Source organism: Cebus imitator, unplaced genomic scaffold (genome assembly GCF_001604975.1).
Source record: "Cebus imitator isolate Cc_AM_T3 unplaced genomic scaffold, Cebus_imitator-1.0 Scaffold272, whole genome shotgun sequence".
NCBI lineage: Eukaryota > Metazoa > Chordata > Mammalia > Primates > Cebidae > Cebus > Cebus imitator.
This window is the reverse complement of record NW_016107587.1, coordinates 1,514,410-1,532,534: the sequence shown is the minus strand read 5'-3', so window position 1 is coordinate 1,532,534 and position 18,125 is coordinate 1,514,410. Positions and strand designations below refer to the sequence as shown.

At 38.5% G+C, this 18,125-nt stretch overlaps 1 protein-coding gene across 1 annotated transcript in view; it reads left to right on the top strand.

The window, feature by feature from the left end:
* The window catches only part of ABCA13 (ATP binding cassette subfamily A member 13), a 424,215-nt gene that overhangs the window by 187,435 nt on the left and 218,655 nt on the right, over positions 1-18,125 (top strand). The window contains 4 exon segments of the mRNA XM_017500828.2: positions 3,970-4,084; positions 7,900-8,229; positions 10,078-10,147; positions 12,405-12,536. Coding sequence (XP_017356317.1) covers positions 3,970-4,084; positions 7,900-8,229; positions 10,078-10,147; positions 12,405-12,536 — 647 coding nt within the window.

Sequence of the window (18,125 nt, the reverse complement as noted above, 5' to 3'; positions counted from 1 at the left end):
GGATTACAGGCGTGAGCTACCACGCCCGGCCGAACTTGATTTCTTAGCACCATTTTCAAATGCTTCGTGTCTCTTCTAAGCATTTATACAAATTTGAATTTATGTCTTTTTTTCTTCTCTTTTTCATTTTAGACCAATTTCCCGGTGCATATAAAAAATAGTCTGAGTTACATAGCCATGTCTTGTAATCTGTCATTTCCAATTTGTTATTCTATTCTATTCCTACCAAATGACTTCAGTCTGACATGTCTGTGCAGAGTGTCTGGGTATTCTCTTGTATCTGAGGTAGGTGCTCCAAGGTTTTCAGAGTTAGTTTGATCCAACTCCAAGCCTCTTGTGACTTTCTCCTTTACAAAGCTTCAAGGGATCAACAGGACACACACATGGTACAGAAGTCTGACCTAAGGTGACTTCTGAAGCAACAGCTTAAAAAACAATCTTAGATAATGCTCGTGCATGATGCTTAAGGGCTCTTTTGTAAGATTCAAGTGGCTGCAAGAATAGAGTTCAGTAGTCATTGATTCCACTACCATTAAGTGAAAAAAGCAAAATATGTGAACAAATAGACAAACTTTTTCAACCTTCTTAATAAACTCAGTATTAGTTTAACTTTACAGTTAAAGTTAAACTAATCTTTAACTTTACAGATGATCCAAGCTTCCTCTCTGTGGTAAAGTTAAACTAATCTTTAACGTTAAAGTTAAACTAACTACAGGTATTGATTGACTTACGACCTATGCAACTTACAACCATTCGACTTTACGACCACAATGTTTTGCAAATATTAAACCAGTTGTACTGGTAATGCAGTGTTTTACTTAAACCTGACGAATGTAAAAATAAGAAACAAAATGGTGTAGAGATGATACAAATGGCATAAAATGAACAAAGAAAATTATGACATATAACAATAATGAAAGAAAATTATGATAAAATATGACTTAAAGATTTTTATAACATCATTTCACAGTACTGTACATATAGCCTACTCAACTTACGACCAAATCGTGTTACGGCCATTCTGTCTGAATCAATCGTGGTCGTAAGTCGAGCACTAGCTGTAAATCTTTAAACTAACTAAATCTTTAACTAAATCTTCAGCTGAACTATCTAAATCTTTAAAGTTAAACTAACCTTCCTCTCTGTAGTTAAAGTTAAACTAATCTTTAACTTTACAGATAAGCTTTCTCTCTGTGGTAAACTATGTTACTCTGAGAAAACAAATGGCGTTTATTGGATAGACACGTAGATAGAGTTTATGGCACTTCCTGTTCATAGACTTCTACCTGCTCTGAGCATTACAAAAATAATGCTTTTAAAAAAACCCAGACACAAAACTGAAAATCTAAAAGACTCTGCCTTCTGCAAGTAAACAGTCACTGTATAGCATATGGCATACTGTACAAGTTAACCATATTTAACTTCCTTCCTTTCTTTCTTTCTTTCTTTCTTTTTTTTTTTTTTTAGAGAGTCTTGCTGTGTCACCCAGGCTGGAACACATTAGCTCAGTCATGGCTCATTGCAACCTCTGCCTTCTAGGTTCAAGTGATTCTTCTGCCTCAACCTCCTGAGTAGTTGGGATTACAGATGCCCACCACCAAGCCTGGCTAATTTTTGTATTTTTGGTAGAGATGGGGTTTCCCCATGTATTGGCCAGGCTGGTCTTGAACTCCTGATCTCAGGTGATCTACCCGCCTCAGCTTCGCAAAGTGCTGGGATTACAAGCATGAGCTACGACGCCCAGCCCGTATTTAACTTTCAAATGTGACTCGCCAAGTTGACAGTTTGTAAAAGTTGTCTTAAGCAGAAAAGTGAATAAAAAAAATAATTTCCTTTTCTTTGTTACACATTCATATATTTATTAATAAGTGTTTGGTTTCCATTATGAGGCAGACCCTTGCCAGGCCAAGGAGATGCAGCGGGAGGTCTTCCTTAAGGAGCTTAGATTCTGGTATGAGAGGCAGACATCAAGTCTTGAACGTGTTCCATGCTGTTAATGCTATGAAGAAGTTCTGGAGGGCCTCTGAGATGCTATTGCATCGGGGCAAATGTCCAATCTGGTCATTTCCCTGTCCCCAGGGCCACTGTCTTTGTTGGGGAGCCCTTGTTTCTCATCTCGACTGCTGAGTCTGCTGTAGCCTTCTGACCCCACTCTTCATAGGCTTCGCCACCTGTAGCCCATTGTCTACATGGCATTTAGTGGTCTTTTTAAAAACAGTGTCCACCTGACTATGTCACCGCTCTGTTTCTCTCTCTCCTCCTTTTAAAGCCTTTTCAGTGTACCTTCTTGTTCACTAATAAAATATAGAACTTACCCTGACATGAAAGATTCTTGCGTGTGATCTGGCCCCTGCTTGTGCTCTGACCCCGTCTGCTGCTGTTCCGTGAAGGCCTTGGCTGCTCCTGACCCATGCTCTGCTTGCTCCCACCTCTGGCCCCTGCCCTTTCTTTTCCTTTGCCTGGAGGATTCTTCTTTCGGATACCTGTGTGACCCATTTCCTTACTTCATCTGCTTTCTGCTCAAATATTTTTTCCGCCGTCAGCTCAGCTGATCGCCCTGTCCAAAACAGCATTCCTTCTCACTTTTGGTTAAGCTGGTTCTTTTTTCCTCACAGCATTTATCACTACCTGACATTATGCGCCTCTGTTTTGGTCCTTTCTGTGTTACTATTGCAGAATACCCGAGACTGGGTAGTTTGTAAAGAAGAGAAGTCTATTTGGCTCATAATTCTGGTGAGAGGTCCAAGATCAGGCAGCCTGTTTGGTCGGCTTCCGCTGAGGGCTTCATGCTACTTCGACTCATGGTGGAAAGTGTAAGGGGAAGGGGCTGTGCGCTTCATACCCTGCTTTGTAACAGCCAGCTCTCTCAAGAACTAATCCAGTATGCTGGGAACTCACCTAGTTTCATGAGAACTACATTAATCCATTCATGACAGTGGAGTCCCCATAACCCAAACACCTCCTAAAGGCTGCATCACCCCTCAATACCTTTACATGGGCAATTAAATTTCAACATGAATTTTGGCAGGGACAGAACATAGCAATCTCTGTGTTTATTGAATTATTTTGTGTCCCTTTCCACCTGGCTGACACACTAGAATGAAAGATCTTTAATGGCAGGAACTTTTTTCTTTTTGGCTCATTCATGTATCATCAGCCCAGTAACATGGCTTGCACCTTTGTTTGGCCTCAATGTTGAATGCTTAATTATTATGGGGATTTAGAGCTCAGAGAGTATGTGGTGGGAAGACAGAGGGTCCTGCTTGAGGTGAGAATGCCTACATTTAAAGGCAGGTAAAGGAGACGTTGCCAAGCTGTGGGTGCAAAGCTGGGAGTTGTTCTGGAAGCTAAGAAAAAAGAGAGGAGTAGGGAATGACCAGTGTAATCAAACATGTCTGAGAACTGAAGAAGGAAAATGACTGGGATAATTCTCATTGGATTTTGAGGCATGACTGTTACTGATGCCCTAGATAAGAGTCATTTCAAATGTATATTAGAAATGGAGCCCAGTTAGAGTAGGTTGAAATATGAGTGTTGTAAAAATAGAAAGGAAGATTTTCATTTACCAATTTTCACGTATGTTATAGATGATAATCTGTGATCAGTTAATGTCAATAATTGAACATAGATAATGGTCCCTATTGAGTGGGAGAAATGGTAACCATTAGTTACCTGTTTTGCTCCAACCTGCACTGCCTATGGCAGGTGTCAGAGAGTATTGGGGCTGGGCTGTGGCTGTCTGAGAGACCTTGAACCAGTTGTGTCTCCTTCGTGGGTTCTTTCATGAGTTTGTACACCTGCAAAATAAGCACACCAATCATGGCTTGTCCTACCTAAGTCACAAGCATGTAGAAATGACCAAAGGAGACATCACTCCTGAAAGTGCTTTATAACTTGGAAGAAAAATGTAAAAAATCAGTAGAGTCGTTTTGCTTGCCTCTGGATGCTGACTGAATTATGCCTTTACAGATTCCTGAACAACGTTGGTTTCTTTTTTCCACTGATAATGATGCTGACGTGGATGGTGTCTGTGGCCAGCATGGTCAGAAAGTTGGTGTATGAGCAGGAGATCCAGGTAGAAGAGGTAAATATTCTTACACCTTTCTGGGAGACAAAAACAGGGAGACTGGGGACTTTCGAAACGGATCTTGTCCCATAACTAACGTGAGCCTCTGTTTTGCTTCCCTCTCCTCTGCTGGGGTTCTGATGCACAAAATAGCTGAGCCCCTGTCTCAGAAAGATTATTTTATGTTGAAGTCTGAAGCCATGCCAGAATCTAACAGATATTTTCCATTGACGTGAAAGAAAATCAAAGGATAGCCATATGAGATTGTAAGAACAAATCAATGTTCCTCATTCAACAACTTTTAAATAACCCAGAAAAACATAGCAACATATTTCCCATCTTAATTTATGCTTAGAATTTTTTATGTAAAGGCCTTGCAATTTTTGTTGTAATACGGTTATAAAACTTGAAACTATAATAACTTAAAATTTTTTAATTTTCATTGAGTTTTTCAGGAACAGGTGGTGTTTGGTTACATGAATAGGTTCTTCAGTAGTGATTTCTGAGATTTTGGTGCACCCATCACCCTAGCAGTGTTCCTTGCACCCAATATATAGCCTTTTATCCATCACCACCCCCCATCTTTTACCATGAGTCCCCAAAGTCCAATGAATGACTCTTAATGTCTTTGTGTCTCATAGCTTAGCTCCCACATGTGAGAACATACGATGTTTGGTTTTGCATTTCTGAGTTACTTCACTTAGAATAATAGTCTCCAAATTCCATCCAAATTGCTGTGAATGCTATTATTCCTTTTTTATGAATGAGTAGTTTTCCATGGTGTGTGTGTATATATACATTTTCTTTATCCACTCATTGATTGATGGGCATCTAGGTTCGTTCCATATTTTTAAAATTGTGAATTGTGCTGCTATAAACAAATGTGTGTAAGTATCTTTTTCATACAATAACTTATTCTCCTCTGGGTAGATATCCAGGAGTGGGATTCCTGATTCAAAGTGTAGATTTACTTTTAGTTCTTTAAGGAATCTCCACACTGCTTTCCATAATGGTTGCAGTAGCTTACATTCCCACCAACAGTGTAAAAGTGTTTCTTTTTCACCACGTCCATGCCAACATTGATTATTTTTTGACGTTTTGATTATGCCCATTCTTGCAAGAGTAGAGTGCTATCACATTGTGGTTCTTGATTTGCATTTCCCTGATGATAATGAGCATTTTTCATATGTTTGTTGGCCGTTTGTATATCTTCTTTTGAGAATTGTCTATTCATGTCCTTAGCCAACTTTTTGATGGGATTGTTTATTTTTTTCTTGCTGATTTATTTGAGTTCTTTGTAGATTCTGAATATTAGTCCTTTGCTGGGTATATAGATTGTGAAGATTTTCTCCCACTCTGTTAGTTGTCTGTTTACTCTGCTGATTATTTTTTTGCTGTGCAGAAGCCATTTAGTTTAACTAAGTCCCATCTATTTCTTTGCTTTTATTGCATTTGCTTTTGGGTTCTTGGTCATGAAGTCTTTGCCTAAGCCAATGCCTAGAAGGGTTTTTCTCATGTGATTTTTCTAGACTCTTTATGGTTTCATTAGATCAAAGATTTAAGTCTTTGATCCACCTTGAGCTGATTTTGTATAAGATGAGAGATGAGGATCCGGTTTCATTCTACATGTAGGCTGCCAATTATTCCAATACCATTTGTTGAATAGGGTGTCTTTTCATTTGCTTTATTGAAGATCAGTTGGCTGTAAGTATTTGGGTTTATTTCTGGGTTCTCTATTCTGTTCGATCGGTCTATGTGCCTATTTTTATACCAGTACCATGCTATTTTGGTGACTATGTTCTTATAGTATAGTTTGAAGTTGGATAATGTGATGCTTCGAGATTTGTTCTTTTTGTTTAGTCTTGCTTTGACTATGTGGGTTCTTTTTTGGTTCCATATGAGTTTTAGGATTGTTTTTCCTAGTTCTGAGAAGAATAATGGTGGTATTTTGATGGGAATTGCATTGAATTGAAGATTGCTTTTGGCAGTATGGTCATTTTCACAATATTGATTCTAGCCATCCATGAGCATGGCCTATGTTTCCGTTTGTTTGTATTTCTTTTAGCAGTGTTTTGTAGTTTTCCTTGTAGATGTCTTTCACCTCCTTGTTTAAGTATATTCTTCAGTATTTTGTTTTATTTTTTGTAGCTATTGTGAAAGGGGTTGAGTTCTTGATCTGATTCTCAGCTTGTTTGCTGTGGGTGTATAGCAGAGCTACTGATTTGCGTACATTAATTTTGTATCCTGAAACTTTGCTGAATTCATTTGTCACTTCTAGGAGCTTTTTGGAGGAGTCTTTAGGGTTTTCTAGGTATATGATCATATCATCAACAGACAGCAATAATTTGATTTCTCTTTACTGATTTGGATACCATTTATTTCTTTCTCTTGTCTGATTGCTCTGGCTAGGACTTTCAGTACTATGTTGAATAGAAGTGGTGAAAGTGGGTGTCCTTGTCTTGTTCCAGTTCTCAGAGGGAATGCTTTCAACTTTTCCCTGTTCAGTATAATGTTGGCTGTGGGTTTGTCATAGCTGGCTCAGACCATACTCCACTACACGATAGTGGAGTAAAATTGAAAATCAACTACCAAAGGAACCCTCAAAACCATGCAAATACTTGGAAATTAAATAACCTGCTCCTGAATGGGTCAAGAATGAAATCAAGATGGAAATTAACTGAACTAAATGGTAATAGTAATACAACCTATCAAAACCTTTTGTATACAGCAAAAGCGATGCTAAAAGGAAGTTCATAATATTAAATGCCTGCATCAGAAGCTCTGAAAGAGCACAAATAGACAACCTAGGGTCACACCTCATGGAACTGGAGAAACAAGACCAATAGAAACCCAAACCCAGCAGAAGAAAAGAAATAATAAAGATGAGAGAATAGCTAAATAAAATTGAAACAAAAAATATATTTAAGTCTTTAATCCATCTTGAGTTAATTTTTGTATAAGGTGTAAGGAAGGGGTCTAGTTTGTCTAATTTGCCAGTGGTAGTTTAGTGGGAATAGCATTGAATCTATAAATTACTTAGAGCAGTATGGCCATTTTCATGATATTGATTCTTCCTATCCATGAGCATGGAATGTTTTTCTATTTGTTTGTGTCCTATCTTATTTCCTTGAGCAGTGGTTTATAGTTCTCCTGTAGTGGAAGTCATTCACTTCCCTTGTTAGCTGTATTCCTAGGCACTTAATTCCCTCTATGGCAATTGTGAATGGGCATTCATTCATGATTTGGCTCTCTGCTTGTTTCCTGTTGGTGTACAGGAATGCTTGTGATTTTTGCACATTGATTTTGTATCCTGAGACTTTACTGAAGTTGCTTATTAACTTAAGGAGCTTTTGGGCTGAGATGATGGGATTTTCTAGATACAGGATTATGTCATCTGCAAACAGAGACAGTTTGACTTCCTCTCTTCCTATTTGAGTACACTTTATTTCTTTCTCTTGCTTGATTGTCCTGGCCATAACTTCCAATATAATGTTGAATAGGAGTGGTGAGAGAGGGCATCCTTGTTCTGTGCCATTTTTAAAGGGGAATGCTTCCAGCTTTTGCCCGTTCAGTATGCTATTAGCTATGGGTTTGTCATAAATGGCTCTTTTTAAAAATTTAATTTAATTTTAAGTACCAGGATACAAGTGCTCATGAAAATCAAATCTTAAGCTCTAGGAGGCAACGTCCTTCCCAGGGCCCTTCACAGGGCTGAATTTGCAAGCAAGCAGATTTATCTTTCCACTGGTCCACTTTCTTTCTCCTGCCATCTGATCTGTTCTTCCTCAAGTATGCATGCTGTGATAACCCTGGGTTTTCTTTCCTTTTGATAGTACATGCGGATGATGGGAGTGCATCCAGTGATCCATTTCCTGGCCTGGTTCCTGGAGAACATGGCTGTGTTGACCATAAGCAGTACTGCTCTGGCCATCATTCTGAAAACAAGTGGCATCTTCGCACACAGCAATGGCTTTATTATTTTCCTCTTTCTCTGGGATTTTGGGGTGTCAGTCGTCATGCTGAGCTACCTCTTGAGTACATTTTTCAGCCAAGCTAATACAGCGGCCCTTTGCACCAGCCTGCTGTACATGATCAGCTTTCTGCCCTACATAGTACTATTGGTTCTACATAACCAATTAAGTTTTGTCATTCAGACATTTCTGGTAAGTAAGTTGTTTTGTCAAAATACAAAATGAAACAAAACTGTCATGGATCTAACAAAACAAAACCTACCACCCACAACTTTTAAATTTGTCATGATCGTATCTACATGGGCTTTCTGATAACTGCCTTTTAAAATCTTACCCTCAAATGCAAACCATTGAAATTGCAGTGTTTTTGCTGGACAGCAGCACCTTAAGAATGTCCATTTTTTTATGTAACGGAGACTTTCTGCAGACTCTGGAAAATAAGCAGCATACTTAAGGAAGCATATAACTTTATTTTCTCTTTCTCTCATGCACAGAAGGAAATAGATTTCTAAAGCTATTTTAGAAGTAAAATATAAGCATTTTTGAAGCATTATGAATTATATCACATTAAGCAGAAAAATCTCTCTGTTAGCAATATCAGAGTCACTCATCCATTTAAAATGTACCTCCTAAAAAAGTCTGATAACATTTTCAGGTCTGTAACATCAAATATGTAGAACATACAAATGTATTCATTCTTTTGTGACAGTTGCTGGCAAGCACAGTGCCTGACACACAGCAGGAACTCAAAGTGAGGGCGAACACATCGCTGTTGAAATGATCGCTTTCAGGGAGCCGGTGGCGTCACTGTAAACACTTGCACTGTGCTCAAGACTTTATTCTCCCTAAAAGGTCAAGTGACTTCTTAAAATTACAGTCTGCTGAGAGATATGACAGATTCATCTTCTCTTAGAGACTTTGGGGAGGTGTCAAGGAGATGTAGAACACAGGGATGCTCAGGGGTATTTAAAGGCCCTCGAAAGCCCTTTAGTCCGGCACAGGCTTCATGACAACTCCAGTGCTTCATTCACTTACTGGGAGCACAACACCTTCTTTGTTCATTTAAGGCCAAGAGTAAAATATTTTATGAAAGCCAAGTGATTTTTCTTCAACTTTAAAAAATAATTTAGAGCTCTCTGGTTTCTACTAGCCATATACACACAACATAGATATACATGCGTAATGAAAAAGTGGTTATATTCCATCAATATTTTATCTATTGACATGTGTTCATTGGTTTTGATTAGCTTATGTCACATTTGTACAAACTTATAACCAATAATTTTAAATAAGTGTTAATTAGGTGTTTTCAGAATAATTAACACAAGCGGGGCCATTTTGGGTCCTTCCCCATATTTTCCTTATACATAGAAAAGGAGTCATTCATGATCTGACCTAATTTTCAAATGCTGTTATTTTTGGTTTTACTTCAGTCCTTATATGTGTGGGCTCTATGCATGCAAAATTTGATTTTCTTTTTATATATTAAAATGTTTTCTAGAAAGTAAAAACAAATCTAACTCTGGTACGTTGCATTGTTTGATGTGAGATTTTTTATTTCAATGGGGTTTTGTTCTAACATAAGACCTCTCCACTGAGATAAAATAACATTTTTCTTCAATACACGTTCTTTCTAGTGTAGAATAGTGTATGTATTCCATCAGTCAGCCTGCAGTGTACTCCGGGGCATTCACTTAATAATAAAAATAGTAAATTGCTCTATTCCATTTTTCACTGTTTTGTGTTACACATTTCTGTGTATGATGCATTGGATTTATGACACTTCAAGCATCTCAGTGAACAGAAGTAATTCCTTTTAGCATTAAAAACTAGCTTGTTATCATGCTTTTCAGAGTGGACTGACATTCTAAGTTTTTCAGGTTAAAATATTTAAATGTTTGCCTGAAGCGATGACTGGGCGTCATCAAAATGAGAAGTTGTCACAGCTTTTCGCTTTGAGTTAAGTGTTGTGGATTTTCTGTTGTTCCTATCAAACACTAACGTGCAGTTTTTCTCTTCACTCCATGAATCTGTGCGCAGTGCCTTCTCTCCACAACTGCCTTTGGACAAGGAGTATTTTTTATTACATTCCTGGAAGGACAAGAGACAGGTAAGACGAAGTCATGTGTAAAAAGTGACTCTCAGTGAATCACCTTTTTGAAAATTAATAGTTATATTGCAAGTAATCCAGCTGGAAGTCTTCATTGTCAAGTAGAGCTTTCAGAATGAAATCGGTTGTTTTTGCTGTTGTAAACACCTCCCACCATCCTGTGCCCCCAGTTTTGAGAACAATCAAGAATAATCATGGCACCCCTTGCTTCAGATGCTATCCAGGTCAGCCACCCAGCCAATGCTTGGGTCTTCCTTATACCACCCCTGTTCTGGTCAGGCGAGTGACTGTATAAACCTTCCAAGTACAAGGTATGCAAATGTGTCCATCCGTTAGACCAGGGGTCCCCAAACCCTGGGCCATGGAGCAGTCCATTGCCTGTTGGGAGCTGAGCTGCACAGCAGGAGGTAAGCAGCAGGTGAGGGAGAGAAGCTTCATCTGTATTTGCAGCCACTTTCCATTGCTCACGTTATCACCTGAGCACTGCCTCCTGTCAGGTCAGCGGGGGCAATGAGATTCTCATAGGAGCCCAAACCCTGTGTAAACTGTGCATGCAAAGGAGCTAGGTGGTGTGTTCCTAATGAGAATTTAATGCCTGATGATCTGTCACTGTCTCCTGTCACCCCCAGATGGGACTGTGTAGTTGCAGGAAAACAAGCTCAGCTCTCAGGTTGGGACCTACCTGTTAGGTAATTGTTGACCTGGGATCTGTCTTCCTGGATCTTCTACCCGTGTTTTCTAGTGCCTCCTTTCTAATGATCACTTTCACATGACAACCATCCACATATTTGTTGGCTCTCATCTTTACTCCTAGATTTACTAGATCATTCCTGGAGGTCAGGATCCAGAAATAGGTCTAATCAGCATAAAATACAGTGCAATTATCTCCTACCAATACATCCTAAAATGATTTTCTAAAAATCCATTGGTAGTATTTCTTGCTTATATTGAGAATTTGACAACTAAAATTCTAATCCACAACAGACATATATTTCTTAGATATTTGTATAGTTTTGGGGGGTATGTTTTGTAAACAGTAGTAAAACACATGCTATAAGTAAAATTTGATGCCAGCAATTGTCGTATTAGCCAGTTAATTTGTACTGGTCTTTCAGTTCTTAGAGTTTTTCAATAAGACATATAAAAATGTTCTTTTACAGATGAGTAATCCTCAATGATTTCTTCTAACTAATCTTTAGGATAAATTGAATCAAGAAGATAGAAACAAGAAATGGTCACTGTTAGACCATTTGAATATTTTGGTCTAAATTCCAAGTACACAATGATTAAAAGATATACTTTATTGAGCTGTTGCCTAGTACCATAGGGAAATTTAGAAAGGGGAATATTTTTCTTAAATTAGATGTTAATCCAGAAGTAAATCACAAACACATTGTATAAAAATACTAATTCTTTCCCACCCCTGTTATTATATTTCGTATTTATATATTTTTCAAGAGCACAGAGAGTTCCACAGTTTAGAATTTGGGTTCTCAAGGATACTTAAAAAATTTTTTTTTTCCAAATGCTTGTGTTCCTTAAATATAAAGTCCTTCCTAGTTGGGCAAATAAAAATGAGATATAAGTAAGGTGACCTTTAAAAATTTTAAACAACCCAAATACCCATCAATGATAGACTGGACAAAGAAAATGTGGCACATATACACCATGGAATACTACGCAGCCATAAAAAATGATGAGTTCGTGTCATTTGTAGAGACTTGGATGCATCTGGAAACCATCATTCTCAGCAAACTGACACAAGAACAGAAAACCAAACACCGCATGTTCTTACTCATAGGCGGGTGTTGAACAATGAGAACACATGGACTCAGGGAGAGGAGCATCACACACTGGGGGCAGTTGGGGGAGGCTAAGGGAGGGACAGTGTGGGGTGGGAAGGGTGGGGAAGGTTAACATGGGGAGAAATGCTGGATATAGTATGCACCTATGCAACAACCCTGCATGACCTGCACATGTACCCCAGAACCTAAAGTAAAATAAAATTAAAACTTTTTAAAGTATTAGATATTAAAATGTAATTAACAGTCACCCCACCTGATATCATGGAAATAGATGTAAGATTGCACGAGTTAACATTTCATTTAAAGAGTTATGGCCGATGGTATTGACCTTCCTTTTGTTTTAGCTGTATTCACCTTTACTTGAGCTTCCAGAAGTAATAAACTCATTGTGACAAAATCTACCATAAAAGAGCTTGTGCAGTTTCTAACTCTGACCTTTTTCTTCCTGCTAGGGATTCAGTGGAATAATATGTACCAGGCTCCAGAACAAGGGGGCATGACATTTGGCTGGGTTTGCTGGATGATTCTGTTTGATTCAAGCCTTTATTTTTTGTGTGGATGGTACTTGAGCAACTTGATTCCCGGTAAGAATTTTGTGCTTTATAAGATAACAAAATAATTTTTTAAAAGTTTGAATTAATATGCATAAATATTAAAAAAATCACTTATTCTTTAAGGAAGAGTCAGAAAGGGAAGTCTTAGGTTATGTTTTAAAAGTAGCTGTACATTTTTGAGAAAATATGTGATGCTTTTGTTTCCCAGGTGAAATGCCAAAGGCCAAGTGGGGGTTAGCCAGGATGAAATTAGCATGAAAACCCACCAAGCCCACCAACCAGCTTCCAACAAGTGGGCTTCAGTCTACACAGAAAAGATCCTGGTTTCCCAGATAGAGTGTTTGGGGAAGGCAGGTGTGAGGGGTGAGGATGAGAGAATCTGGGGGCCCATGGTGCTGCAGGCTCCTAGACAACAAAGAGGTCAGGTGGGGTGGGAGTGCTCAGAGTGCCTTGGGCAGAAAGTCGCTCCTAGTGGGGGTGCAGGGGCCAAGTGCTCAGTCAGCAGCAAGTCAGTGGGTGGCAGGACCTGGGGAAAAGTAGGCAGAGGCAAAAGGCAGCTGGACAGGGTGGGCTGGGAGTGAGGGACCACCTCCAACCACAGGGCTTTCAGTGTTGTCACAGATATGGGGTTTCCCGAATATGGCACACTACTCTGGTATGGCAAGCATGCCCCGGAGGTCTGGAGGACAAGTGTATCAATGGCAGAAAAAGGCCACTAATGGTGATGGGTTTTCCTAGCTATGTTGGGAGGAAAAGAGGCATGCATACCTTTTCCTTTTTGGTTCAGACCCAAAAGAGCAAAAATAGCACTTAAAATTAATTTTATAAAATTATTTTATTTTTTAGAGATAACACTTTGATGGTGGTGTATTTTCTTGCTGAAATTACTTGTGACTCTGGTTCTATGCTTTTCAAAGCAAATGGCATCAAACTGAATTAAAATTAAAAATGGAAAAGAGAGTTTCTAATCTTATACAAGTGAAAATGGAGGGATAGAAGGAAAACAAACACAATTCATTCTGTTTGTGAAAACGCATTCCATACTTGGAGAGCTCATGCATCATTTAGGGATGGGTAAACATAAAAATAATATGGGTCACTGAAAATATTATTTTACATAAAAGTAGGAATATATGGCCCTCAAGAGATAGAGAGAGAACATAAATTGGAAATGTGATTTATTTAGGAAAAACTTAGACTGCATCGTCTTGGTACTTTGAATAAAATTTAAGAAATAAGATTCTAAGAAATAAGAGATAAAAAAAATGAGAAGGCCAAGACTTCAAGGAAACTGGATGAGAAGAGTTGACTATTGGAAAGAAGCAAAAATAAGAAAATAATGTTACAAAATACATTTGTGATGTCAATTTATGATACAAAGACCAGCAAAAAAGTCTACTCTCTGCAATGTTGAGATGAAGATAAAATGTGTCCCAGGACCCAAAATCTGATTTCTCCCTCAACCATCAGCACCTGAGGCAGGAGGCTCCTGGGAAAATATTTTTCTGCATTATAGTAAAGCAAATGAACATTGTATTCAGCTGAGACTTTCCCTCCAAATCCCACTGAGGAATTCTAAATTGAAAAAAAAGACTAAGCCTTGAGATGGATGTCAGGTGTGCAGAGGGCTCACTTTCTGGGTCATATTTGAAGGGAAGAAAAGGGAATTGGAGGTACACTCATGTAGAAAGGTAACTGGGCTCAGAAAAACAGTGATGGTGAGAATGTCCCCACCAGTGGGACAGTATTGAATCATTCCCTATCCTGTGTGTCAGGGGATGATCGACCAAGCTGGTGACTTTTAAGAAGAGATTTTTTTCTAAAAGTTCAATGAGTTCAGTTTGAGGCTCAGAGGAAATTTTTAAAAAATTGTTTTCTTCAGGAAACCAGGAGACTCAAATGCTAGATTTGGTAATCTTTTGGAAGTACCTCGGCCATTGGAACCATGCTGAACCATGCCACATTTGGAACTTTCGTATATTCGACTGGGGGGACCATCACTCCTGTTCCTTCTTTCATTTCCTCCTGTCCTTCCATTTCTTCAGGCTCCTAATTCCCTGCCTTCCCATTAGGTGAAGGTTAAACCAACAATCCACTATCTTCATACACTCACACTGCAATCCTGCAGTCTCACATACGGCTCATGGTTAACTTCTACCCAATATGTTAAACTTGAGCTACTTCAGAATCAGCAGTTACTCTGTCACAGCCAACTGGGAAAAAGATCTGCTGATTTTACTTTGCAAGTCTCCCTTAAGTTCACATGGTTGTGCCTTTTCCATCAGGCCATACAAAGTATTTTGTGACCTCTAGTGAGTTATTTGAGGTACGTTGAGCTATATTGGATTCTATACCCTGCAAAAGGAAGCAAATGTAGGAGGACCTCAATCCGCGTTTGAATGGCAAACGCTCATTTCAACATTTTGTTTAGTGAATTTAGAGTGGCGGGTTTTTACATTTTCTCTTTGTGATTGTAACACTAATTTTAGCTACTGGCTAGCTAGGAAGAAAGATCAGAGTCTATTACAGAATTTTAAAAAAATCAAAGCTTGAACATACTTATAATACATATTTAACAATATAAAGACATAGAGGTGAATAAATGTCAATAAATATTTTTGAATTTATCATGAAATTCTGATTTTTTTATTTTAAAAGCCAAAAATAGTAAGAGTTGGCAATTTACATATTTTTAAATTATACAAGGGTATTTATTTTCAACTTTGACAGAGTTTGCCAAAAGTAACAAAGAATAAAATTGCCAGACACCATAAATGGGCTTTCAGATCCATAAAGAGGGTTATAATTTTTAGGAGTTTTCAAATCTTCTTTTTAAGAGAAATGTTTTATATTACCTCCTTTACTCTCTTGAAATGAAACTTACAGATAATGAAAACTATCTGCCTATGAGTCTTAAAATTAATGTAATTTTAATATTTTAATATAAAAGAAAATAATTTCTAATAAGATAATATGTAAATTCTCAGTGCTCAGTCATGAATTGATGAGAACACAGAATGAGATATTCAGTTGCTTACACTTATGTGGAAAAAGTTTGGATTTAAAAGAAGGAAAATGGTCAGAAACCATTTGGTACTAAAAAGAAAGAAAATGCATAAGTAAAGATAAATGTAGACACTGGAATTAAAGCTATTGTTAATGTAAGGAATACTAGATAAGACTTATTCGTATGTGATTAAAAAGATGAAAATAACTTTCATTAAAGTAGGAAAAATGTGGGAAGAAATATTAAACACGAATGAGGTGAATAAAAGAATGATATTTTTGTAAGTGACCTGGGCCTCATTTAAAAGTAATCAGGGAAATCCCCATGTTAACACATGGGGCAGGTGATGACAAAACAGAGCAGAAGATACATTTCCTGTCTTGTAATTCTGTCTCATTTCAGCCTTTCCATTCAGCCTCCAGTCTTTTAAAGTCTTTCGAGGTCTATTCCTTAGTAGTGACAGGAAATAGAGAACTGATTGGACAAAGAAATAGTATTAATAATCTATGAGGGTTATCGAAAAGCTGAGGGGTGAACATCTTGGAACAGCATCAAAATAAGTTTGAAAGCTCATAGAGAGGTTCATATGAATCATTTCAGTGTGTGATTTTTACCAAATGGTCTTATTGTGTTATACAATTTTAAAATATACATAGAATGACAATGTAAAATATAGCCACTAACCCTTATTAATACAATTTAGTGTATTTTATGAATGTCTGCTAATTTAAAAATATTTGGTTTTAAGTTTGTTAAAAGCCATCTTTACATCTTTTGTCATATATTTGCATAGAATGGGGCAGAGTGAAGGCTGATACAGCCATATTGCATTGCAAACTCAAAAGCGGTGAGTGGCATCACTACTGATGGCATGGTTTTCCAAAACAATAAGCAGTTTCTGCTTTAAACAGTAATTTTCCACTGGTTTACACAGTAGCTGCATTTCTGAAAAATTTAGAGTATACCGAAGCTACACGGAAACTTTGAGTTTATATGTCCTAGGCTCAATAACCATGAAAGACCTCACTTGCACGGCTGCGATCGGGCTCACAGAAGGCAAGTCAAGGACAATTCTTTTGTTGTACTTTGTTAGGGTATCAGCTAACCCAGGCATCTGCACACTAAAGGCAATTGTACCATCCCATTGTATTAGTCACACTTTTTTATTTTCTGTATTTCTGATGCTTTGACTGGGGTTGGAGGGGTGCAGTTACTGCCCCTAGAGGGACTGCCTCTTCCAGGGATAACCAGTTCCTAGCCATAGTAAAGGACTCACCTGTGGATGTGCCTTTCACATGCAAACAAATCAATCCAGAGCCCACACTCCTACCGCCTCCTCTTTGCCACCCGGAGCCACTGTCCACCTGGCCTGATCAACCCAGGGCAGGGTACCAGCCAACTAGGGACAGACTTTCTCCCCCAGCGCCTGCTGAAATGATTCACACTAGTCAATTAGAAACGTGCTTGCCCTTCCTCACATGTTCCTTTTCTTGGAAACCACAGTAGAGGCTCTTGTTCACATTCCCACAACAGCCCCCCCTACTTCCCTTGTCTCCTGACTGATGCTGGTTCTTCCCTGTGTGGTGTATCAGGTCTCCTTCTCTTGGGATCTGTGAGTAACAAAGTGTAGTTTCAATGAAAGTTATCTCCTGATTTGATGGCATCATCATACTTGAGTAATAATAACATCTACATTTTAAAACGCTTTTTCAAAGTCTCCTGTGGGTAGGAGGGTGTCTCCAGCTGGGAGGTAGGAGGAGGGTGAGAACTTTCTCTCTTTCACTCTCTGTCTCTCAAACACACACACGCACACACACACACACACACACACATACACACACACACACACACACATATCATGCACTGAACAAATGCATTTCTCTCCACTCCATTTTCTTTCTTTGTTATAAAGTGACCCTGTGAGTATGACCCCAGCATTTCTCAGCCCTGTTGTCCGACTGGGAGACTCTATAGATTCAGTATCAGATCATTTCCTGGCCTGTGGCACTCAGTGTCAACTGCAGTTCTCCACACTGGAGTCAAGAGCTCACAAGCAAACATCTGGTCCTCTCTTTTTCATTGCATAAACTCTTTTTATATGCTTCCAATTAAATTTGATTCCGCTCGATCTGTCTAATTTCATTGACTTCTTCTTTCATCACTGTCAGTTTTGGGGGGGCAATGCTAATTAGTTTCCTGGCCTGCATAAGCCAGCAGCAGCTCACCTTGAGGAGAAAAGCTCAGTGTAAATGGAGGGCCTTTGCACATATTAATGTGTCTAATTACATCTGGTAATGTGAGCAGGTTGCATATACTTCTAGAGCATGCATGTAAAACAAGTTTGGATTTATAAGCAAAAGCCAATTGCATAGGCAAGCCAAAGAACTGAGTGGCCTCCATGCCAACTTGCATTTGGCAGCTCTCTGCTTTAGTTGGATTAGTAGATTAATTAGGAGATTTAAAAAATCCAGACAGATTATGGCTGAGATGGTTTAATTAGCAAAGCAACCCTTAATATTCAATTTATTTCTAATGTCTTTTTTCCTAACTCTGGAAAATACGATGTCTTTCGTATTTTGTTTCTACTTCCCATCCCTGAAGTCACTACCTTA